Source organism: Ranitomeya variabilis, chromosome 2 (genome assembly GCF_051348905.1).
Source record: "Ranitomeya variabilis isolate aRanVar5 chromosome 2, aRanVar5.hap1, whole genome shotgun sequence".
NCBI lineage: Eukaryota > Metazoa > Chordata > Amphibia > Anura > Dendrobatidae > Ranitomeya > Ranitomeya variabilis.
Window position 1 is genome coordinate 110,809,104 of NC_135233.1, and position 25,580 is coordinate 110,834,683.

Genomic DNA, 25,580 nt, shown 5'->3' on the forward strand with positions numbered 1-25,580 from the left:
TTATAGGCGGTGCTCCAGACTACACATCCAGATTACTGTTATAGGTGGTTCTCCAGACTACACATCCAGATTACTGTTATAGGCGGTGCTCCAGACTACACATCCAGATTACTGTTATAGGCGGTGCTCCAGACTACACATCCAGATTACTGTTATAGGTGGTTCTCCAGACTTCACATCCAGATTACTGTTATAGGTGGTTCTCCAGACTACACATCCAGATTACTGTTATAGGTGGTGCTCCAGAATACACATCCAGATTACTGTTATACGTGGTTCTCCAGACTACACATCCAGATTACTGTTATACGTGGTTCTCCAGACTACACATCCAGATTACTGTTATAGGCGGTGCTCCAGACTACACATCCAGATTACTGTTATAGGCGGTGCTCCAGACTACACATCCAGATTACTGTTATAGGCGGTGCTCCAAACTACACATCCAGATTACTGTTATAGGCGGTGCTCCAGACTACACATCCAGATTACTGTTATAGGCGGTGCTCCAGACTACACATCCAGATTACTGTTATAGGCGGTGCTCCAGACTACACATCTAGATTACTGTTATAGGTGGTTCTCCAGACTACACATCCAGATTACTGTTATACGTGGTTCTCCAGACTACACATCCAGATTACTGTTATAGGCGGTGCTCCAGACTACACATCCAGATTACTGTTATAGGCGGTGCTCCAGACTACACATCCAGATTACTGTTATAGGCGGTGCTCCAAACTACACATCCAGATTACTGTTATAGGCGGTGCTCCAGACTACACATCCAGATTACTGTTATAGGCGGTGCTCCAGACTACACATCCAGATTACTGTTATAGGCGGTGCTCCAGACTACACATCTAGATTACTGTTATAGGTGGTTCTCCAGACTACACATCCAGATTACTGTTATACGTGGTTCTCCAGACTACACATCCAGATTACCCTTATAGGCGGTGCTCCAGAATACACATCCAGATTACTGTTATAGGAGGTTCTCCAGACTACACATCCAGATTACTGTTATAGGCGGTGCTCCAGACTACACATCCAGATTACTGTTATACGTGGTTCTCCAGACTACACATCCAGATTACTCTTATAGGCGGTGCTCCAGACTACACATCCAGATTACTGTTATAGGCGGTGCTCCAGACTACACATCCAGATTACTGTTATAGGTGATGCTCCAGACTACACATGCAGATTAATGTTATAGGCGGTGCTCCAGACTACACATCCAGATTACTGTTATAGGCGGTGCTCCAGACTACACATCCAGATTACTGCTATAGGCGGTGCTCCAAACTACACAGCCAAATGGCTATTATAAGAAAGGCTCCAGATTACACATCTAGACTGCTGTTACAGGAGGTGCTCCAGACGAAGGATTAAAAAACAAATTGTAAAAAATGTCATGACTTTTACAATAGACACACGCTGTTGTTTTTTTAACTAGGTCTAGAATATACATATAGCGTCCATGAGTTACATCGGAACAGATCAAGGTTTCAAAAAATCCAAAGTCATTAATTTATAATGGTCAAAGATTCTGAAATACATGTGGTCGTAATGAGGAGCATTAACAGCTGACATTTGATCAAGGTACTCTTAAAAGAAGCAGATGGGTCATATACCAAAGCACATTAATAAGGGGATTATGTAAAGCTGAACAGACTCAATGAGCAACAAAACAGTGAGGAGGACGGGGACAATTTCATTACTTTTTCATCCAGTCCTCAATTATAATGGTGCAGTCTGGGCACAATCCTAATTGCAGCCACAATTTATTAGAATGACACGCTAGCTATAACCTTATGTGGCACCTCCAGCTTTATGAATATATTTTAATAGCGCAATTACGTGAGACACATTTACTTCTTTCACAAGCAAGCTTGCTGTTTCTTCACACCCATTTTATGACATCTGTAAGTCCTAATGGGGCATACAGAAAGTGGACATTTAAGGCTGAAGCTAATCAGACTTTTTAAAGAGATTTTCCAATGTTTCCAGTTGTGTCCAAATGAATGAATGCAACATAGTAAGCCGCTGTGGACTGGAATTGTCAATAATTAATGAAGTACTCCTCCCATCAAAGTTTTTATCCTCTTAATATATTGCAGTCATCATATTAGGATGGTGAGCGGACTGCAAATTATGTTCTACAAGGAATGGTTAAAGGATTCCTGAATGTTTAGCTTGCATAAAGAAGGCCTACAGGAGACTTAACCCTTCTACCCCAACGTGGTTTGCATGTTCCTCACCAGCCCAATTTTAACAATTCTGACCACTGTCACTTTACGAGGTAATAACTCTGGAACCCTTCAATGGATCCCACTGACTCTGAGAGTGCTTTTTCGTGACATATTGTACTTCATGATGGGGGTAAAACTTCTATATAACTTGCGCTTATTTGTGAAAAAAATCAGAAATTTGGTAAAAATTTTAACCCCTTTCTGACCTCGGACGGGATAGTACGTCTGAGGTCAGAAGCCCCGCTTTGATGCGGGCTCCGGCGGTGAGCCCGCATCAAAGCCGGGACATGTCAGCTGTTTTGAACAGCTGACATGTGCCCGTAATAGGCGCGGGCAGGATCGCGATCTGCCCGCGCCTATTAACTAGTTAAATGCCGCTGTCAAACGCAGACAGCGGCATTTAACCAGTTCTTCCGGCCAGGCGGCCGGAAATGATCGCATCACCGACCCCCGTCACATGATCGGAGGGCGGCGATGCTTCTGAATGGTAACCATAGAGGTCCTTGAGACCTTTATGGTTACTGATCCCCGGCAGCTGTGAGCGCCACCCTGTGGTCGGCGCTCACAGCACACCTGCATTTTTGCTACATAGCAGCGAACATCAGATCGCTGCTATGTAGCAGAAGCGATCGCGTTGTGCCAGCTTCTAGCCTCCTATGGAGGCTATTGAAGCATGGCAAAAGTAAAAAAAAAAAAGTAAAAAAAAAATGTGAAAAAAAATAAAAAAATATTAAAGTTTAAATCACCCCCCTTTCGCCCCAATCAAAATAAATCAATAAGAAAAAAAATCAAACCTACACATATTTGGTATCGCCGCGTTCAGAATCGCCCAATCTATCAAGAAAAAAAAAGCATTAACCTGATCGCTAAACAGCGTAGCGAGAAAAAAAATTTGAAACGCCAGAATTATGTTTTTTTGGTCATTGCATTAAAATGCAATAACGGGCGATCAAAAGAACATATCTGCACCAAAATGCTATCATTAAAAAATGCCAGCTCGTCACGCAAAAAATAAGCCATCAACCGACCCCAGATCATGAAAAATGGGGACGCTACGAGTATCGTAAAATGGCGCAATTTTTTTTTTTTTTTTTTTTTTTTTTATAGCAAAGTTTGGATTTTTTTTTCACCACTTAGATAAAAAAATAACCTAGTCATGTTAGGTGTCTATGAACTCATACTGACCTGGAGAATCATAATGGCAGGTCAGTTTTAGCATTTAGTGAATATCTAGCAAAAAAGCCAAGCAAAAAACAAGTGTGGGATTGCACTTTTTTTGCAATTTCACCGCACTTGGAATTTTTTTCCCCTTTTCTAGTACACGACATGGTAAAACCAATGATGTTGTTCAAAAGTACAACTCGTCCCGCAAAAAATAAGCCCTCACATGGCCAAATTGACGGAAAAATAAAAAAGTTACAGCTCTGGGAAGGAGGGGAGCAAAAAACGAACACGGAAAAACGGAAAATCACAAGGTCATGAAGGGGTTAAAAATGTGGCAATTTTCAAACTTTGAATTCTTATGCCCTTAAATCAGAGAGAGGTGTCACACAAAATAGTTAATAAATAACATTTCCCACTTATCTAGATTACATCAGTACAATTCTTGAAACAATTTATTTTTGTTAGGAAGTTATAAGGGTTAAAATTTGACGAGTTCTCCTTTTTTTACAAAAACCTTTTTTTTTTTGAGGGACCAACTCATATTTGAAGTCACTTTGAGGGGTCTAAATGACAGAAAACACTCAAAATTTACATCATTCTAAAAACTGAACCCCCCAAGCTGCTCAAAACCAAATTCAAGAAGTCTATTAACCCTTCAGGTGCTTTATATGAATTTTTGGAACGTGGAGGGAAAAAATTAACATTTATTTTTTTTTCACAAAAAATTTACTTTAATAAAAAAATTATTTCATTTTCACAAGTGTAACAGGAAAAAATAAATCCTAAAATTTGTTGTGCAATTTTTCCTGAGCAAACAGATACCCCATATGTTGGGGAAAACCAATGTTTGGGCGCACAGCTAAGCTCGGAAGTGACTTTTTGAATGCACAAGTGGCTGGAACAATTAACTGGTCTGTAGGAGCCAGAAGTCTTAAGGTACCTTCACACTGAGCGACTTAACAACGAGAACGACAACGATCTGTGACGTTGCAGCGTCCTGGATAGCGATCTCGTTGTGTTTGACACGCAGCAGCGATCCGGATCCCGCTGCGATATCGTTGGTCGTAGCTGAAACTTCAGAACTTTATTTGGTCGTTAGATCGGCGTGAATCGTCGTGTTTGACAGCAAAAGCAACGATGTCAGCAATGATTTACATGGAGCTAACGACCTGTGACGACCTGTGAGAACGATAAGTGAGTAGCCCTTACGTCACAGGATCGCTCCTGCATCGTTGTGGAGCTGCTGTGTTTTACATCTCTACAGCGACCTAAACAGCGACGCTCCAGCGATCGGCTGGTTGTCTATATCGCTGCAGCGTCGCTGAGTGTGACGGTACCTTTAATGGTTGGTAGGGGATCAAATACTTATTTCGCACTGCAAAATGCAAATAAATTTATAGAATTTATAGAATGTGATTTTCTGGATTTTATTTTTTATATTCTATCTATATTCTATATGTTGAAATTAACCTACCCTTAAAATTATAGACTGTTCATGTCTTTGTCAGTGGGCAAGCTTACAAAATCAACAAGGGATCAAATACTTATTTCCATCACTGTATGCAAGTACTTGGATAAGAATACAGTAATTAACCAGAGCTAGCATGTGATTGCAGTAAACAAGTCATGCCAGACTACTCTAATTTTCTGCTATGATGTAATCACTGACTGGGTGGATCAGGGAAATGCGGTAGATATACTATATCTCAACTTCAGCAAAGCATTTGATAAAGTATCTCGCACTATGCTTATTGAAAAAATGACCAAGTATGGGATTGACAAGGCTATGGTTAGGTGGATTCATAACTGGCTCAGTTATCGTATTCAAAGAGTGGTAATAAATGGTTGCACATCCAATTGGAAGAGTGTTTCAAGTGGGGTACCACAAGGCTTTGTCCTGGCCCCAGTGTTGTTCATCATTTTTATATTTTTATAAATGATCTAGCAGGGAGTAGGACACAAAGACCCTTGAGGTCCCTTTCAACTCTAACATTGTGTGATTTTATGATATGGCTATGGGGATGGAAAAAAAATTAAGTTTTGGCTCTTGGAATAAGGAAAAAACGAAACTGCAAAAAAAGGACATGACGTCTTCCACCAGAAAAAAAAGTAAGACGACCAGCTGGGAACAAAAGCAGTAGTGTGAAGAAGCAGCGGGCGTGCAAGCATCTTTTTTGACCTCCATCAGCCCATTTTAATATATGATAATATTCTGTGGACAACCCCTATAACTCAAACTGCAGTGTAATGTTTAGTCAATAATATAAGGACTTGAGTTAAAGGTGTTGTCCACTACTCAGACAACCCCTTCTCAATAACAATATTCAGCCATGTAGACTAAAAACAGGCTATACTGGCTTCTGGTGCCGTTCCAGCTCTGGGTCTCCGATGGCTCGCACGTTATACCACGTCCTGTTGCCAATTAGCGGCCACTTCACGCTCACTTCCTTTGGACAAAACTGACAACCAGCGGCAGTTCTCACTCCTTCAGGTTGTCAGTTTGATCTGAAGGGAGTGGATATTGAAGTCACCCTTTAGTGGCAGCTAATTTGCTGCAGGGCCCACGTGACATAACGTCATCATTCAAGTGAGCCCTGGGAGATCAGATGTGGACGTCGCTAGCAGGTCACTGGCACCAAAAGTAAATATAGGATGTTTTTATTTTACAAGGGGCAAGATAGTATTTAAGAAGGAGTTGGCCAAGTAGTGGATATTTCTTTATAAAAAAAAAAAAAACCTCTGAAGGTGCTCAGAACTTCTAAGTAGCATGACCTGACAATTTTTGCAAAAGTCGAATCTAACAGTCAGAGTACCAATGGTTCGTTGGATTTCCCTGTAGTCTGAAGAATAACAGAATAAAAACCAAAGCGCACCACTGCTGCCCTCTGCTGTTAACCATACTGTATTGACAATACGTTATCATTTAATTCATTTATCATATGAAATACATGAAAAAAAGGAGTAAGTACTTCCTGAAAGCAACATAAACTGTTTAAACATACACAAGACAGAATACTTCTAAAAGTACAATTTTCCGTACATTCAAGCTATACAAAAGCAATATATAAATACACAGATCATGCAGCTAAAATAAATATGGAAAAATTCTTAATTAAACCAACAAAGGCTTAAGAGGCAAAACCAACTGCAGTCTTGTTTTAGAAACTACATATTTGGAAAAACTGAATCTAAAATAGACCATAATACGGAAATGAGATTATCAGGTTAAGATTTAATATACCCACAGACCCAAATAAATGTAGACTGACCACCTCGGAGTCCTAGACATCTGTGTACCAAAATAAATACATTTAGAAGATGAGGGTAGGACATAAACACCGTCATATTTATTAGCATTAAAATCTCAATGAGATAATCAAGATGAAAGACATAAATGTAAAATAAGGACAAGTCTGCTCCTGCCAACTGAGCCATTGACTATTCCATGTAATGTAATTATAGGAGTAACTGCTAGTCTGTCTCTGGAGTTTCCAGTCCATTTATGTCATTATGTCTAATACTCCTTATATTATTGAGAATAATAACCGAATGATAACCCGTTAATTGTATACACATGTAAATTATAATGTATTATTTAACAAAAACTAAAACAAAATGCAGATACATTAATATTGCACACCATGTATACTGTGGTCAGTACAAAGAACTGGCGCATGACTTATTCCTTCCAAGGCCCATACTAAGGTTCAGGGGGCACTCATTACGAGGGGAAGAAAGGCGATTCCGACAGCTAAATAGGAAAGGGTTCTTTACAGTTAAAGCCGTCAGACTGTGGAATGCCAACCACAAGAGGTAGTAATGGCCGACACTGTAAACAGCTTTTATACAAGGGCTGGATGATTTCCTCAATACACATAACATTGTGGGTTATAGTTAATTTAGTGGCAAAATGAACAATTGGTGGAGAAAGGCTGAACTTGATGGACCTAGGTCTTTTTTAAACCTATTTAATTATATAAGTATGTAATTGTGCCAAAAAAATAAGTACACCCTTACTGCTTCCATAGGAATTAAGAGGGTAAGTATCAGGCAGCTGCTGCAGATCAAATACCCTTGACTATCTGTTCATCAAATGTGACCACCTCTACAAAAGAAATGATCCCAATGATCTTAGAGAAGCAATTGTTGCTGCCCATCAATCTGGGAAAAGTTTTAAGGCCATTTCCAAAATATTTGGAGTCTATCAATCTACAGTGAGAAAGATTATTTAGTAGTGAAAAACATTCAAGAGCTCTGACAAGTAATGGACGTCCAAGCATATTCACCTCTGTGTCAAAATGTGCGATGCTCAGAGAAATTGCAGAAATCCTAAGAGCTGCAGCTCAGACTCTAAAGGCCTAAGCAGATTAAATGTTCAAGTTCATGAAAATACATTTAGAAAAAGACTGAACAGGTGTGGTTTATTTAAAAGTGTTGTCAGGAGGAAGCTGCTTCTTTCTAAAAAGAACATACCGTAGCTGCTTGGCTAAATTTTGCAAACTTTCATCTGAAGAAAGCACGAGACTTCTGGAACAGTATTCTGATTAAATTGATTAAGTGAGTGTCAATAATGTTTTGAATAAATCTACAATGCGCACATTCCAATAGGAAAAAAAACACTGCATGAACAGGTATATCCAAACTTGTGACATACTATATACATACAGTGGATATAAAAAAATCTGGACATCCTGTTAAATTGCCAGGTTTTTGTCCAGAAGAGAAGACAGCTGACATCCACAGAAGATCAGTTGCCGATTCGCTATAAGCTCTGTTCTCCTGACATCAGGCTTCTTCTTTGCTTCTGGACATGAGCAGTGCACCTATGAAGCCGAGAAGGTACACCCAGCTTCAGAGCCACAATCATGTACAGGAAAGAAAGTCATGGCAGCTCTTGCAAATCATGTTACCATGCCTAAAGAGGCATGATTACATGTTGAGTGGGATGACTAGTCTGGAAAGAATAGTCAAAAAATTATTTGTATATTAAAAACGGACTATAAAAATATTTATTTAAACATCTGTTAAAGTTTCATCCGGAATAAAAGGACTGTTAGGCAGGGTATTTAGTGATGGTGGTTTGGAGGGCATGGCAAACCGGTCAGGTTCACTTTAAGGTATAGCCCTATCACAGAATATACTAAACACAGTTTAACTCTAGAGTATTTCCTTCCCATAACATTAAAGGTGGTGATTGACAGGATACCGTCTGTATATACAGCAGACAAGGGTCCGTGCTTTCCATACATCATTGTCTTTATCTTCAATCCTAGCCGATTACTCACATGTTTTGTGTCAGCTGCTGAGGCTGGAGGCTCCAACTCTATTGTAACCGGGCCATCATTTTGTATGTGTACTTGCATATAAGCTCCAAATTTGCCATCTAGAAAAAAGCAAAATAGTCGGTTATATGTAAAGTGTCCTGTCCTGGTCATCAACCACTACTGTAAGTTAGTAAGTTATTCATATTTTAACCAGGATTCCAAAAATATAATAAGTTGTGGCAGATATATAGTAATGGCCAATGGTGTCATGAGGAAGTTAAAGGGAACCTATCACAAAAAATTTTTTATTAACCAGCAGATATAGGGCTAATCTGCAGATTAATAGCATTGTGAACCAGCCCGGCGCCAGCACTAGACCCCGCTGCCAGGAGGAAATTGAGTTTATTCCTCCTTGTAGTGTTCGGAGTTCAGTCTTGGGGTTGATGCACCCCGACGTGCGTTTCACAGTTGCTTCATCACCCATCAGTTGCACCCGACAAAGCAACTGTGAAACGCGCGTCGGGTGCCTGGCGGGTGAGTACCTCCATAATGTCTATATCATAACTGATGTACCTTTTTACTTTTTATACAGGGATTTTCATACCCTTTCAAATAATGATTTAGGTTTACTACATGTACTCCGTAATGTGACAGACCTCCTTACTATTTGTATTATTGTGGGTTTTTCTTTCTTGATGCTTTTTTTATTCCATTTGGATGGTGGCCCACAAACTATTTCTTTTGGAGACTTTCTCTATAATTAATATACAGCGCTGACAAAAAATTAAGCGACCACTGCAAGATGTTCAGTTTGTCTGATTTTTCTCTTTATAGGTATATTTGTGAGTAAAATGTAAATTGTTCATTCATTCCATAAAACTTCTGACGTTTCTGAATTTCCAAGCAATAAATTTTGTATTTTTTGTCTGAAAAGGAGAAATTGTCAAAATTAAAAAAAAACAAAAAACAGAGCTTTCAGACCTCAAATTATGCAAAGAAAACAAATTCAAAATCATTTAGAAACAACAATACTAATGTTTTAACTCGGGAAGAGTTCAGAAATCAATATTTTGTGGAATAACTATGATTTTTAATCACAGCTTTCATACGTCTTGGCATGCTTTCCACCAGTCTTTCACACTGCTTCTGGCGCAAAAATGTAAGCAGTTCTTTGTTTGATGGCTTGTGACTATCCATCATCCTCTTGATTACATTCCAGAGGTTTTCAGTGGGGTTCACGTCTGAAGATTGGGCGGCCCATGACAGGGTTTTGATGTGGTGGTCTCTTAATTTTTGCCAGAGCTGTATTTGTGTCACCCAACAACTATGAATCTGGTAACTATCAGGGTACCCACAATTATATTGGACGGTCTAGCCTGCTGCGTTTTCTTTCACGTGCCTGTAATTTTTTGGAAGTTGTTATTCTTTTGTGTGCATTTGGTATTTATTAAAACTTCTATGTGTACTTTTATAAAAAATTTTTGGTCCTTACACATTTCTTTTTCGGGATTGCTATTCATTGTAAGTGCACCACGGGACATACCACAATTACCGGAATTTACAAGCATTTTATCTGTGTATAGAAAACTGCGGTGGCTGTAATCACGTCCCCAGCACTGACTGACTGCAGGCTCAGCATGAGGGTCGGCTGGTAGTCAGTGCTGGGAGCACTCTTATAGCTGCTGCTCTCTATACACACAGCAGGGCCGGACTGGCCATCGGGCAGTTCTGGCAAATGCCAGAAGGGCCGATGGCAGTAGTGGGCCGCTCGAGTGTGCCGCTGTCGGCACACTCCCCCCGCTGTCGCGGCACACTCCCCCCGCTGTCGCGGCACACTCCCCCCGCTCTCGCGGCACACTCCCCCCGCTCTCGCGGCACACTCCCGACCCCGCATTCAACTATACCGGCATCATAGACGCCAGTACAGTTGAATGCAATGATGGAGGAGAGTGCGTCCGCTGACGCCCCCTCTCCCATCATTCCCCGCTCTGCCTGCCGCTGACACTGCGGGTGCGCGATGACGTCATATCATCGCGCACCTGCTGTGTGACCGGGCGGGCAGACTGCGGCTGCTGAGACCGGAGCCAGGAGCAGCGCGGGGCACGAGGAGAGAGGTGAGTAGAGTGTTTTGTTTTTTTTTTATCAATGAGTGATGACTGGATTGGGGGGCTGTGGGGCTATGGGGGCTGTGCTGGCTGTATTCCATTCTATGGGGGCTGTGCTGGCTGCATTCCATTCTATGGGGGCTGTGCTGGCTGTATTCCATTCTATGGGGGCTGTGCTGTCTGTATTCCATTTTATGGGGGCTGTGCTGGCTGTATTCCATTCTATGGGGGCTGTGCTGGCTGCATTCCATTCTATGGGGGCTGTGCTGGCCTCATTACATTCTATGGGGGCTGTGCTGGCTGCATTCCATTCTATGGGGGCTGTGCTGGCTGCATTCCATTCTATGGGGGCTGTGCTGGCTGCATTACATTCTATGGGGGCTGTGCTGGCTGCATTACATTTTATGGGGGCTGTGCTGGCTGTATTCCATTCTATGGGGGCTGTGCTGGCTGCATTACATTTTATGGGGGCTGTGCTGGCTGTATTCCATTCTATGGGGGCTGTGCTGGCCTCATTACATTCTATGGGGGCTGTGCTGGCTGCATTCCATTCTATGGGGGCTGTGCTGGCTGCATTCCATTCTATGGGGGCTGTGCTGGCTGCATTACATTCTATGGGGGCTGTGCTGGCTGCATTACATTTTATGGAGGCTGTGCTGGCTGCATTACATTCTATGGGGGCTGTGCTGGCTGCATTACATTCTATGGGGGCTGTGCTGGCTGCATTACATTCTATGGGGGCTGTGCTGGCTGCATTACATTCTATGGGGGCTGTGCTGGCTGCATTACATTCTATGGGGGCTGTGCTGGCTGCATTACATTCTATGGGGGCTGTGCTGGCTGCATTACATTCTATGGGGGCTGTGCTGGCTGCATTACATTCTATGGGGGCTGTGCTGGCTGCATTACATTCTATGGGGGCTGTGCTGGCTGCATTACATTCTATGGGGGCTGTGCTGGCTGCATTACATTCTATGGGGGCTGTGCTGGCTGCATTACATTCTATGGGGGCTGTGCTGGCTGCATTACATTCTATGGGGGCTGTGCTGTATTACATTCTATGGGGCCTGTGCAGCATTACATTCTATGGGGGCTGTGCAGCATTACATTCTATGGGGGCTGTGCTGCAAGATACATGGCTTGTAGCTTACTCCTCACATGACAGTTGGATCTATGGGGGCTGTGCTGTATTATAGTCTATGGGGGTTGTGCTGCATTACATTCTATGGGGGCTGCGCTGTATTACATTCTATGGGGACTGAGCTGTAATGCTGTATACAGCTGTGATTATATGTTATATAGTCGTGTTACACTCCCCTCACTTCTTGTAACCTACAAGTGTACAAAGATATTATACAGTCACCATGTGACAAATGGGCCTGTGTGACTTCAAATGCCAGGGCTGAATTTTAGTCCCAGTCCGGCCCTGACACACAGTATAACAGCGCTATGACTGAACGCTGAACGCTGCCGGAGAAATAAAGCTAATTTCCTCCCAGCACTGGGGGTCTAAGTGCTGGCACCAGGCAGGTTCAGAATGCTATTATCTGGCAGCTTAACACCGTATCCGCAGGTTAATTGCGTTTTCATGTGACAGATTCCCTTTAACAGTGATGCACAATTACTTATCAACAGATGATTAAAGTGTTCATTTTCAATATAGTAACACAAATTCACGATTTCTTTCATTTAAGGTCATGACAAACGCTGAACAGATATTTTTCCGTTGTCTTTTTGCATCATTCTATATCACCATCTAGTGTCAAATGATGTTACTGTACTGCAATGCTGGTGGTGCAAGGGATGAAGTTTGACACCTTATGCACTCACAATGTTAATGAGTTTAACAACTCCCTAACTTCTTCCTACCAAAGCCAATTTTCATTTTTGCATGTTAAGGTACCTTCACACTAAACGATATCGCTAGCGATCCGTGACGTTGCAGCGTCCTGGCTAGCGATATCGTTGTGTTTGACAGGCAGCAGCGATCAGGATCCTGCTGTGATATCGTTGGTCGGAGAAGAAAGGCCAGAACTTTATTTCGACGCTGGATCTCCCGTAGACATCGCTGGATCGGTGTGTGTGACACCGATCCAGCGATGTCTTCACTGGTAACCAGGGTAAACATCGGGTTACTAAGCGCAGGGCCGCGCTTAGTAACCCGATGTTTACCCTGGTTACCAGCGTAAACGTAAAAACAAACAAACCGTACATACTCACATTCCGGTGTCCGTCAGGTCCCTCGCCGTCCGCTTCCCGCACTGACTGTGAGCGCCGGCCATAAAGTAAAACCAGAGCACAGCAGTGACGTCACCGCTGTGCTGTGCCTTACGGCCGGCACTGACAGTCAGTGCGGGAAGCGGACGGCGAGGGACCTGATGGACACCGGAATGTGAGTATGTACTGTTTGGTTTTTTTTACGTTTACGCTGGTAACCAGGGTAAACATTGGGTTACTAAGCGCGGCCCTGCGCTTAGTAACCCGATGTTTACCCTGGTTACCAGGGGACTTCGGCATCGTTGGTCGCTGGAGAGCTGTCTGTGTGACAGCTCCCCAGCGACCACACAACGACTTACCAACGATCACGGCCAGGTCATATCGCTGGTCGTGATCGTTGGTAAATCGTTTAGTGTGAAGGTACCTTTAGTTTTTACCGCCCCATCTTCCAAGGGTCATACATTTTTTATTTTTTCATCGACATAGCCATATGAGTGAGTGATTTTTTGTTTTGTAGGATGAGCTGCAGTTTTGAATGGCACCACTCATTTTACCATAAAATGTACTGAAAAAAAAACAGAAAGTGAGGTCAAATGGTGGAAATTGGGCTTTGTTTTCCATATGAGCTAGAAGCATGAATCTCCAGGTCAGTACAATTACTGTGATGACAATCTTGTATAGTTGTGTTTATATTTTAGTGTTTAAAATAAAATTCATAATTTTGTTTTGCCATTTTCTAATACCCATATATTTTATGCTTTTCCATTGATTAAGCTTGTTTTGTCAGGGCTTGTATTTTGTGGAGAGAACTGTAGTTTTCATTCGTCTCAGAGGATACATATTGTAAAGTCTGAGGTTGTCAATAAAAGGGCTACCTCAGACATACTTTGCACTAGCCACTTGGTCTTGCAGAGCTGAGAGAAACCCCTGACCTTCACTCTTCCACCCCTAGTCAAAGCTCTGGATTTACAATGGGTCCCATTGAAATGTCAGTGAAACTATCTGGGTTAGTAACAGAATGGACAGAACTAGGGACAGAATCAGAAGGTAATACCATAGTCAGTAGACTTGAAGAAGTCAGATACAAGGAGGTCAATCAAAAACATACTCAGAACAATCAGATCAGTGGGAATCATTGAATTAGACAGAGTCAGGGTTACAAGCCCAGTCAAGAGAAGGGTGAGTACAACAGAAGAATAGCAGTAGAGTATAGGGAGTGACTAAGTACAATAACTGGTAATTCACAGCAGTATGCTGGGAGTTTAAGTAGGGTGTGGTGCGGTCCTACTGACCACAGAATGGAGCTGAATATACCTGCTGGGCTGCTGCACCCATTCTGTCTTCTTGGGTGGCACCAAAAGTCCTAGCCACACCAGTATCCCTGACTAGACAATGGCAGTGCTATCCAATGTTATTGGCCATAATGCCTTTTCCATCAAAGCACCACCAAGAGAGACAAGCAGACATCACTGGAACAGGTATAGATAGGTATGTAACAAATACAATGGTAGTGATTTATCATAGTGTTTAAATAAAAAAAAACCACTGCCATAAAACAGTTTGAAGAGGCAGCACAAACATTTTGAGACTTGTGGCATTTTCATGCCAGTTTCAACTAGATGAGTCGAAATGGGGTACGGACAAGACCCAATATGATGACACACTCGTCTAATTCATAACCAGACATGACATACCTTATGACGCAAATCTTACTCCAGTATTAACTGTAGTAAGATTTTTGGCGAGACACACGGCTCTTTAAAAACAAGCCTGATATACCTCCTAATGTAAGCCTCTTAATAAATCAAGCGCCTTTCACTCCAGAACACCTCCTCAGACTACTGGGAATTTTCACTTTACGGCGTTGAATATTTTTACATTTTGATAGATCACACTTTTGCTGGCTTGACAATACCAAATATACTTAATTTTGAGTTTTTATTTTCTTTACTTTTGCATTAGGAAAGAGGAGTATGTAATGAATTAAATGATCTACTATGAAGCCCAGCCACAGGCTACAGAGCAGGAGGTGGCAGCAATGAGGGGTCAAAATAACAGTAGATATTACGCTCCCTCTTGCAATGATATATTTTAAATCTATGTCTACCTAAGGGATAACAAAGTTGTCATAAATATAAAGTGGTTTGGAAAAGTATTCAACACCCCCCCCCCCCTTGGCTTTTTACCTATTTTGTTACAATACAACGTGTTGTAGATCTTGAGATCATTAAGAAAACATTACCTGTAATTTATTATATACAGTGGCTTACAAAAGTACTCGCCACCCCCGTGTTTAAATATTTTTGTAATTCGATGTGTGTGAGATACATCAGCACTAAATAGTCTAAGTTGGCAAGGTGAGAAAAATATACACATAAATTAAATTTATGGGATGAAATAACTAAAAATTGGCATGTGCATACAGTGGTATGTAAAAGTTTGGGCACCCCTGGTCAACATAACTGTTATTTTGAACAGTTCAGCAAGTTCAAGATGAAATGATCTATAAAAGAGCAAAGATGACACATTTCCTTTGTATTTTAGGCAATATACAGGTGATACTCACAAAATTAGAGTATCATCAAATAGTTAATTTATTTCAGCTCTTCAATACAAAAAGTGAAACTCATATATTATATATAGAGACATTACAAGCAGAGTGATCTATTTCAAGTGTTTATTTCTGTTAATGTTGATGATTATGGCTTACAGCCAATGAAAACTCAAAAGTCATTATCTCAGTAATTTAGAAAACTTTATAATACCAGCTTGAAAAAATATTTTAAAATCCAAAATGTTGGCCTACGGAAATGTATATTCAGGAAAAGCACTTAATACTTGATCGAGGCTCCTTTTGCATCAATTACTGCATCAATGCAGCGTGGCATGGAGGCGATCAGCCTGTGGCACTGCTGTTATGGAAGCCCAGGTTGCTTTGATAGTAACGGATTGTGGAAACTTCACACAAGACCTCAAGCAGCTTGGATTGGGTCCCTCTCCACTCTTCCTCCAGATTTTGGGACCTTGATTTCCAAATTAAATGCAAAATTTACTTTCACCTGAAAACAACACCTTGGACCACAGAGCAACAATCCAGTTCTTTATCTCCCTGGCCCTGGTAAGACGCTTCTGGCGTTGTCTATTGGTCATGAGTGGCTGGACACAAGGAATGCAACCCATGCAGCCCTGAATACGTCTGTGCGTGGTGGCTCTTGAAGCAATGACTCCAGCAGGAGTCCACTCCTAGTGAATCTTATATATATATATATATATATATATATATATATATATATATATATATATATATATATATATATATATAAACCATCTCGATTGTGATCAGGTCTGGTGACTGTGGAGGCCAGGTCATCTGGCGTAGCACCCCATCACTCTCCTCCTTGGTCAAAAAGCCCTAACACAGCCTGGAGGTATGTTTGGGGTCCTGTTGAAAAATAAATGATGGTCCAACTAAACGCAAACCGGATGGAATAGCATGCCGCTGCAAGATGCTGTGGTAGCCTTGCTGGTTCAGTATGTATGTATATAGCAGCCACATAGTACATAGCACAGGCCACGTAGTATTTGTCTGCTATATACTACACGGCTCCTATATACTATGTGGCCTGTGCTATATACATACATATTCTAGAGTACCCGATGCGTTAGAATCGGGCCACCATCTAATATATATGTGTATATATATATATATATATATATATATATATATATATATATATATATATTTTGTAGTGCAGCGGGGTTGGTGCAGTGTGACATACTCACAAACAGAAAACAAATGATATCCTCCGGATCGCAGCTGGGAATCAAGATAGTCCGTATCCAAGACCGGTTGCCATGGGCGACTGCACCACTGTGCTCCATTAAGGGGTGCCAGGACTTTTGGGTTTGTGTTACTTCACACAGGCTGAGCCTTGCAGAGCCACCTGCTCTGCAAGTTTGCAAAATAAGACTGACACACCCAACCCTTTGATGCTGAATTTTTAAATGAAATCTGTGGCCATGGGCCACTTATAATACCTAGCCTGGAGGGACCAAACTGCCCCACTACCATACTGTAGTTCACTCCAAAAATTAAAGCCCATGACGGGCTTTCTTAAATCCGCCTTGGGCAAATAGCTTGCCCAAGTGCAAACTTACCTTTATTGTGCACTGCAATCACAGTTATTGGCTGTGACTGCAATGCACTCCAGCAGCCTCAAGAGGCTTCTAGGCGCACCCAGGGGGACACACAGCTACACTTGCATATGACACCGGTCACTGCCTCACAAATATATATATATATATATATATATATATATATATATATATATATATATATATACACACACACACACACACACACACACACACACACACAGTACAGACCAAAAGTTTGGACACACCTTCTCATTTAAAGATTTTTCTATATTTTCATGACGATGAAAATTGTAAATTCACATTGAAGGCATCAAAACTATGAATTAACACATGTGGAATTATATATTTAACAAAAAAGTGTGAAACATCTGAAAATATGTCTTATATTCTAGGTTCTTCAAAGTAGCCACCTTTTGCTTTGATGACTGTTTTGCACACTCTTGGCATTCTCTTGATGAGCTTCAAGAGGTAGTCACCGGAAATGGTCTTCCAACAATCTTGAAGGAGTTCCCAGAGATGCTTAGCACTTGTTGGCCCTTTCGCCTTCACTCTGCGGTCCAGCTCACCCCAAACCATCTCAATTGGGTTCAGGTCTGGTGACTGTGGAGGCCAGGTCATCTGGCGTAGCACCCCATCACTCTCCTTCTTGGTCAAATAGCCTAACACAGCCTGGAGGTGTGTTTGGGGTCATTGTGCTGTTGAAAAATAAATCATGGTCCAACTAAACGCAAACCGGATGGAATAGCATGCCGCTGCAAGATGCTGTGGTAGCCATGCTGGTTCAGTATGCCTTCAGTTTTGAATAAATCCCCATCCGTTCACCTTTTCTGTGTCGCACAAAGACACAGTGGTTGGAACCAAAGATCTCAAATTTGGACTCATCAGACCAAAGCACAGATTTCCACTGGTCTAATGTCCATTCCTTGTGTTCTTTAGCCCAAACAAGTCTCTTCTGCTTGCTGCCTGTCCTTAGCAGTGGTGTCCTAGCAGCTATTTTACCATGAAGGCCTGCTGCACAAAGTCTTTTCTTAACAGTTGTTGTAGAGATGTGTCTGCTGCTAGAACTCTGTGTGGCATTGACCTGGTCTCTAATCTGAGCTGCTGTTAACCTGCGATTTCTGAGGCTGGTGACTCGGATAAACTTATCCTCAGAAGCAGAGGTGACTCTTGGTCTTCCTTTCCTGGGGCGGTCCTCATGTGAGCCAGTTTCTTTGTAGAGCTTGATGGTTTTTGCAACTGCACTTGGGGACACTTTCAAAGTTTTCCCAATTTTTCGGACTGACTGACCTTCATTTCTTAAAGTATGATGGTCACTCGTTTTTCTTTACTTAGCTGCTTTTTTTCTTGACATAATACAAATTCTAACAGTCTATTCAGTAGGACTATCAGCTGTTTATCCACCAGACTTCTGCTCAACACAACTGATGGTCCCAACCTCATTTATAAGGCAAGAAATCCCACTTATTAAACCTGACAGGGCACACCTGTGAAGTGAAAACCATTTCCGGTGACTACCTCTTGAAGCTCATCAAGAGAATGCCAAGAGTGTGCAAAGCAGTCATCAAAGCAAAAGGTGGCTACTTTGAAGAACCTAGCCTATAAGACATATTTTCAGTTGTTTCACACTTTTTTGTTAAGTATATAATTCCACATATGTTAATTCATAGTTTTGGTGCCTTCAGTGTGAATTTACAATTTTCATAGTCACGAAAATACAGAAAAATCTTTAAATGAGAAGGTGTGTCCAAACTTTTGGTCTGTACTGTATAGATATATACACACACTAACGTTCAAAAGTTTAGGGTCACCAAATTTTGTGTTTGCCATGAAGACTCATACTTTTATTAATCTAATGAGTTGCCAAATTTGCTTTCGTCAAGGAATGCTCCAAGTTGGTTTGGCTTGATGGGCACTTTTTGATTACCATACGGTCAAGCTGCTCCCACAACCGCTCAATGGGGTTGAGATCTGGTGACTAAGCTGACCACTCCATTACAGATAGAATACCAGCTGCCTGCTTCTTCACTAAATAGTTATTGCATAATTTGGGTGTGCTTTGGGTCATTGTCCTGTTGTAGGATTAAATTGGCTCCAATCAAGCGCTGTCCACAGGGTACGGCATGGTGTTGCAACATGGAGTGATAGCCTTCTTTATTCAATATCCCTTTTACCTTGTACAAATCTTCCACTTTACCAGCACCAAAGCAACCCCAGACCATCATATTACCTCCACCATGCTTGACAGATGGCGTCAGACACTCTTCCAGCATCTTTTCAGTTGTTCTGCGTCTCACAAATGTTCTTCTGTGTGATCCAATCACCTCAAACTTGGATTCGTCTGTCCATAACACTTTCTTCCAATCTTCCTCTGTCCAATGTCTGTGTTCATATTAATCTTTTCCTTTTATTAGCCAGTCTCAGATATGGCATTTTTTTTGCCACTCTGCCCTGAAGGCCAGCATTCCGGAGTCACCTCTTCACTGTAGATGTTGACACTGGCGTTTTGCGTGTACTATTCAATGAATCTGCCAGTTGAGGAAACTGCGGACTCTAATGTACTTGTCTTGTTGCTCAGTTGTGCAGCGGGGCCTTCCACTTCTCTTTCTACTCTGGTTACAGCCTGTTTGTGCTCTCCTCTGAAGGGAGTAGTACACACCGTTGTAGGAAATCTTCAGTTTCTTGGCAATTTCTCGCATGGAATAGCCTACATTTCTAAGAACAAGAATAGACAGTCAAGTTTCACATGAAAGTTCTTTTTTTCTGGCCATTTTAAGTGTTTAATGGAACCAACAAATGTAGTGCTCCAGATTCTCAACTAGCTCAAAGGAAGGTCAGGTTTATAGGTTCTCTAATCAGCCAAACTGTTTTCAGCTGTGCTAACATATTTGCACAAGGGTTTTCAAGGGTATTCTAACCATCCATTAGCCTTCTTACACAGTTAGCAAACACAAAGTACCATAAGAACACTGGAGTGATGGTTGTTGAAAATGGGCCTCTATACACCTATGAAGATATTGCATTACAAACCAGACGTTTGCAGATAGAATAGTCATTTATCACATTAACAATGTATAGAGTGTATTTCTGAATCATTTAATGTTAGCTTCATTGGACAAAAACTGTGCATTTCTTTCAAAAATAAGGAAATTTCTAAGTGACCCTAAACTTTTGAACGGTAGTGTATATATATATATATATATATATATATATATATATATATATATATATATATATATATATATATATATATATATATATAAATTCATCTTTTACATTTTAAAAATTAAAGAAAGGAAAATGGGACAGTGCAAAAGTTTGGGCACATTATATGGTTATTACCTAGTAGCACCCCCTTTTGAAAGTATCACAGCTTGTAAAAAATTTCTGTGGCCAGCCAAGAGTCTTTCAATTCTTGTTTGAGGGATTCTCATCCATTCTTCCTTAGAAAATATTTCCAGTTTTGTGAGATTCCTGTGTCGTCTTGCATGCACTGCTATTTTGAGGTCTAGCCACAGGTTTTCAATGATGTTCAGATCAGGAGACTGTGAGGGCCTTTTGTAAATCCTTTAGCTTGCGCCTTTTGAGGTAGTCTATTGTGCATTTTGAAGTGTGTTTAGGTTCATTATCCATTTGTTCAAGTCTCCTCTTTTCAACTTCGGCTTTTTTACAGCTGGTGTTACATTTGCATCAAGAATTTGTTGAAAGTTCGTTGAATCCATTCTTCCCTCTACCTATCAAATGTTCCCTGTACCATTGGCTGCAACACAACCCCAGAAAGCATGATTGATCCATCCCCATGCTTAACGAATGGTGAGATGTTCTTTTCCTGAAATTCTGTGCCCTTTTTTCTCCACACAACTTTGATCATTGTGGCCAAAGAGTTCTACTTTACTCCCATCAGTTCACAGGACTTGTTTCCAAAATGCATCAGGCTTCTTTAGATGTTCTATTTTTCAAAGTGCTAGGCAGCTGCTTAAATAAACTCAGGGCTGCTGTTTTTTGGCACAAGATAAGAGGACGCCGAGTTTTTATAAAGCTGGGAAATTTGAATCACCTGGCTTTTCTTAACGATGATGGTGAACAAGCCATAACCCTAACTTGCTAATTAAGGTATGAAACCTTGGTCAAAGTTATCTGGGCACACACATGCAACAACACCATTAAGCAAGAGGCACACTAACCAAGTAATATCATGAAGACCAAGGAGATCTCCAAACAAGTCAGGGAGAAAATTGTTAAAAAGTACAAGTCAGGGTGGTGTTATAAAAATATAGATCCCAATCTCTGATGATCCCCTGAATCACCGTCAAAAGGAAAGAACATGGTACTACAATAAACCTGCCAAGAGAGAGCCATCCACCAAAACTGTCAGTCCAAGCAAGGAGGGCATTAATCAGATAGGCAGCACAGAGACCAAAGGTAACCCTAAATGAGCTGCAGTGTTCCCAAGCAGAGACTGTGGTATCGATCCATAAGACCACAATAAGCCACATACTTCATAGAGGTGGCCTTTATGTAAGACTGGGCAAAAAAAGCCTTTACTTACACACAAAAATTGTAAGGCTCTTTTTGAGTTTGTGAAAAGACATGTGGGAGACTCCACAAATTTATGGAGGAAAATGCTGTGGTCAGATGAGACCAAAATTGAACTTTTTGGTTACCAAGTTTAACGCTATGCCTGGGACCAAACCAACACAGCAGATCACCCCAAGTACATCATCCCCACAGTGAAACATGGTGGTGGCAGCATCATGCTTTGGGGAGATTTTATGGCATCAGAAATAGGGGAAATGGTCCGAGTCAAGGGGAAGATGGATGGCACGAAATACAGGGATATTCTTGCGCAAAATCTGTTTCAGTCTGTTAGTGATTTGAGATTGGGACGGAGGTTCACCTTCCATCAAGACAATGACCCAAAGCATACTGCTAAGGCAACACTTGAGTGGTTTAAGTGGAAATGTGTAAATGTTTTGGAGAGGCCCAGTCAAAGCCCAGACCTTAATCCAACTGAGAACCTGCGGATAGACTTGAAGATTGTTGTTCAGTAGAAGAAACCATCTAACCTGAAGGAGCTGGAGCAGTTTTGTCTTGAGGAATTGACAAAAATTCCAGTGGCAAGATGTGGGACAGCTCATAAAGACTTAGGGTACTGTCACACAGTGCAATTTTGATCGCTACGACGGCACGATCCGTGACGTCGCAGCGTCGTATGATTATCGCTCCAGCGTCGTAGACTGCGGTCACACGTTGCAATCACGGCACTGGAGCGATGCCGAAGTCCCCGGGTAACCAGGGTAAACATCGGGTTACTAAGCGCAGGGCCGCGCTTAGTAACCCAATGTTTACCCTGGTTACCAGCATAAACGTAAAAAAAACAAACAGTACATACTTACATTCCGGTGTCTGTCCCCCGGCGTTCTGCTTCTCTGCACTGTGTAAGCACCATAGCCGGAAAGCAGAGCGGTGACGTCATCGCTTCACCGCTGTGCTCGCTTTCCGGCCGGCAGGCGCTCACAGTGCAGAGAAGCTGAGACGCCGGAGGACAGACACCGGAATGTGAGTATGTACTGTTTGGTTTTTTTACGTTTACGCTGGTAACCAGGGTAAACATCGGGTTACTAAGCGCGGCCCTGCGCTTAGTTACCCGATGTTTACCCTGGTTACAAGCGAACACATCGCTGGATCGGTGTCACACACAACGATCCAGCGATGTCAGCGGGTGATCAAGCGACGAAAGAAAGTTCCAAACGATCTGCTACGACGTACGATTCTCAGCAGGGTCCCTGATCGCTGCTGCGTGTCAGACACAGCGATATCGTAACGATATCGCTAGAACGTCACGAATCGTACCGTCGTAGCGATCAAAATTGCACTGTGTGACAGTACCCTTATTGTCACGGGTTTACCATGACAGAGGGGAGCCAGAAGACTGCAATGTCTGATTTCTCCTACTCCTGTACTGATTAGAAGCACTTCACATTCTTATTTAACTGTTTAACTCCATATCAGCATGGGTTTATGAGAAATCGCTCATGTCAAACCAATCTAATCAGTTTTTATGAAGAGGTAAGCTATAGGCTGGACCACGGTGAGTCATTGGACGTGGTATATCTCGATTTTTCCAAAGCGTTTGATACCGTGCCGCACAAGAGGTTGGTACACAAAATGAGAATGCTTGGTCTGGGAGAAAATGTGTGTAAATGGGTTAGTAACTGGCTTAGTGATAGAAAGCAGAGGGTGGCTATAAATGGTATAGTCTCTAACTGGGTCGCTGTGACCAGTGGGGTACCACAGGGGTCGGTATTGGGACCTGTTCTCTTCAACATATTCATTAATGATCTGGTAGAAGGTTTACACAGTAAAATATTGATATTTGCAGATGATACAAAACTATGTAAAGCAGTTAATACAAGAGAAGATAGTATTCTGCTACAGATGGATCTGGATAAGTTGGAAACTTGGGCTGAAAGGTGGCAGATGAGGTTTAACAATGATAAATGTAAGGTTATGCACATGGGAAGAAGGAATCAATATCACCATTACACACTGAATGGGAAACCACTGGGTAAATCTGACATGGAGAAGGACTTGGGGATCTTAGTTAATGATAAACTTACCTGGAGCAGCCAGTGCCAGGCAGCAGCTGCCAAGGCAAACAGGATCATGGGGTGCATTAAAAGAGGTCTGGATACACATGATGAGAGCATTATACTGCCTCTGTACAAATCCCTAGTTAGACCGCACATGGAGTACTGTGTCCAGTTTTGGGCACCGGTGCTCAGGAAGGATATAATGGAACTAGAGAGAGTATAAAGGAGGGCAACAAAATTAATAAAGGGGATGGGAGAACTACAATACCCAGATAGATTAGCGAAATTAGGATTATTTAGTCTAGAAAAAAGACGGCTGAGGGGCGATCTAATAACCATGTATAAGTATATAAGGGGACAATACAAATATCTTGCTGAGGATCTGTTTATACCAAGGAAGGTGACGGGCACAAGGGGGCATTCTTTGCGTCTGGAGGAGAGAAGGTTTTTCCACCAACATAGAAGAGGATTCTTTACTGTTAGGGCAGTGAGAATCTGGAATTGCTTGCCTGAGGAGGTGGTGATGGCGAACTCAGTCGAGGGGTTCAAGAGAGGCCTGGATGTCTTCCTGGAGCAGAACAATATTGTACTAACTATGTTACTATGTTACTATGTAACAGCAGGCTTTTTTTGGCAGTGCAGAGGTTAATCTGCTCTGTTGATGCATTCCTCTTTTATTTGTGTGTGTATATTTGTATGTTCGTTACCCCTGTTCATATTACCTTGCTAGTCTGGTTGGTGTATACTACTACTCTCCCCCTTCCCTGGGTGGGGAAAGGGTACAGACTGAGTGCGGATTCAGGACCTAAGGCAAGGTACGAGGCCCCGGCATCTTCACCATCAGAAGTAATCCGGGGAACAGGGTGCCCCTAGTGTTAGGACAGGGAAGGAGCCCCTGGTCCCAGGACATCCGGTAACAGTCATAACATTTATCCAAAGTGACTTGCAGCTGTAATTGCCGCAAAAGGAGGCTCTACAAAGTACTGACTTTAGGGAGATGAATAGTTATGCACACTGAAGTTTTCAGTTATTATGTCCTATTTGTTGTTTGCTTCACACTTAAAGGGACTCTGTCACCTTGCGCAGGCGTGTACTATGGAGGACAGAGAATGAACTTCAATCCAATATTGCAGCCAGCATGCAGCCAGTGGGTAAGGAAAGGGTGAATCAAACACCCGAAAACCCCGCCCATATGACTGAAAATTGTTCCCTCCAAATTCAGGTGACAGAGTCCCTTTAAAAAAGAAAACCAAATGTTCACAGTTGTAGGCATATCCATTACAAGAACTGATGCATACCCTCAAAAAACAGAAAAATTCCACGACGTGAGGTAGCAAAACACAAAAAAATGCCAAGGGGGTGAATACTTTCGCAAGCCACTGTAGAACTTAGATTGCTATCAACCACAAAATTTAGGAAATAGGAAGAAGAATTGTGCTAATAGGAAAAGACTCATCCAACAGGATCTAACCCACAGGTAGTATTAAAGCATATCTGATGTTTCAATTGACTTTTGTATGTATACATGAGGAAAAAATATTTCTAGCTTTTGAAATGCAGATTTTTCACTCATCTTAAACTCTGAAGACTCCAACTTTTAGCTGTCTTGGAGCTAGAGGGTGCACACTAGCTATGATGTCTACCATACAATCCACCGACACATAAGGGAATCTTACTCTCCTGTATCTGATTACCTCATATTCAGAAGCAGTAGCAGCAAGAAAAACACTATACAGCAGTACTTAGCAGTGTAGCTGTGAATTCAGCACTGGGGGGGATAAACTCTTATTAAAAAACATGCAGCATGAGTCTGTGTGTCTGCCT

The 25,580-nt window shown here is 41.8% G+C and overlaps 1 protein-coding gene across 3 annotated transcripts in view; it reads right to left on the reverse strand.

Annotated features, from left to right (window-relative positions):
• The window catches only part of DTD1 (D-aminoacyl-tRNA deacylase 1), a 258,513-nt gene that overhangs the window by 183,429 nt on the left and 49,504 nt on the right, over positions 1–25,580 (reverse strand). For all 3 annotated transcript variants that reach the window (XM_077282814.1, XM_077282813.1, XM_077282812.1), the window contains exon 4: positions 8,708–8,805. In XM_077282814.1, the coding sequence (XP_077138929.1) occupies positions 8,708–8,805 (98 nt within the window). The remainder of the gene's footprint in view (positions 1–8,707; positions 8,806–25,580) is intronic.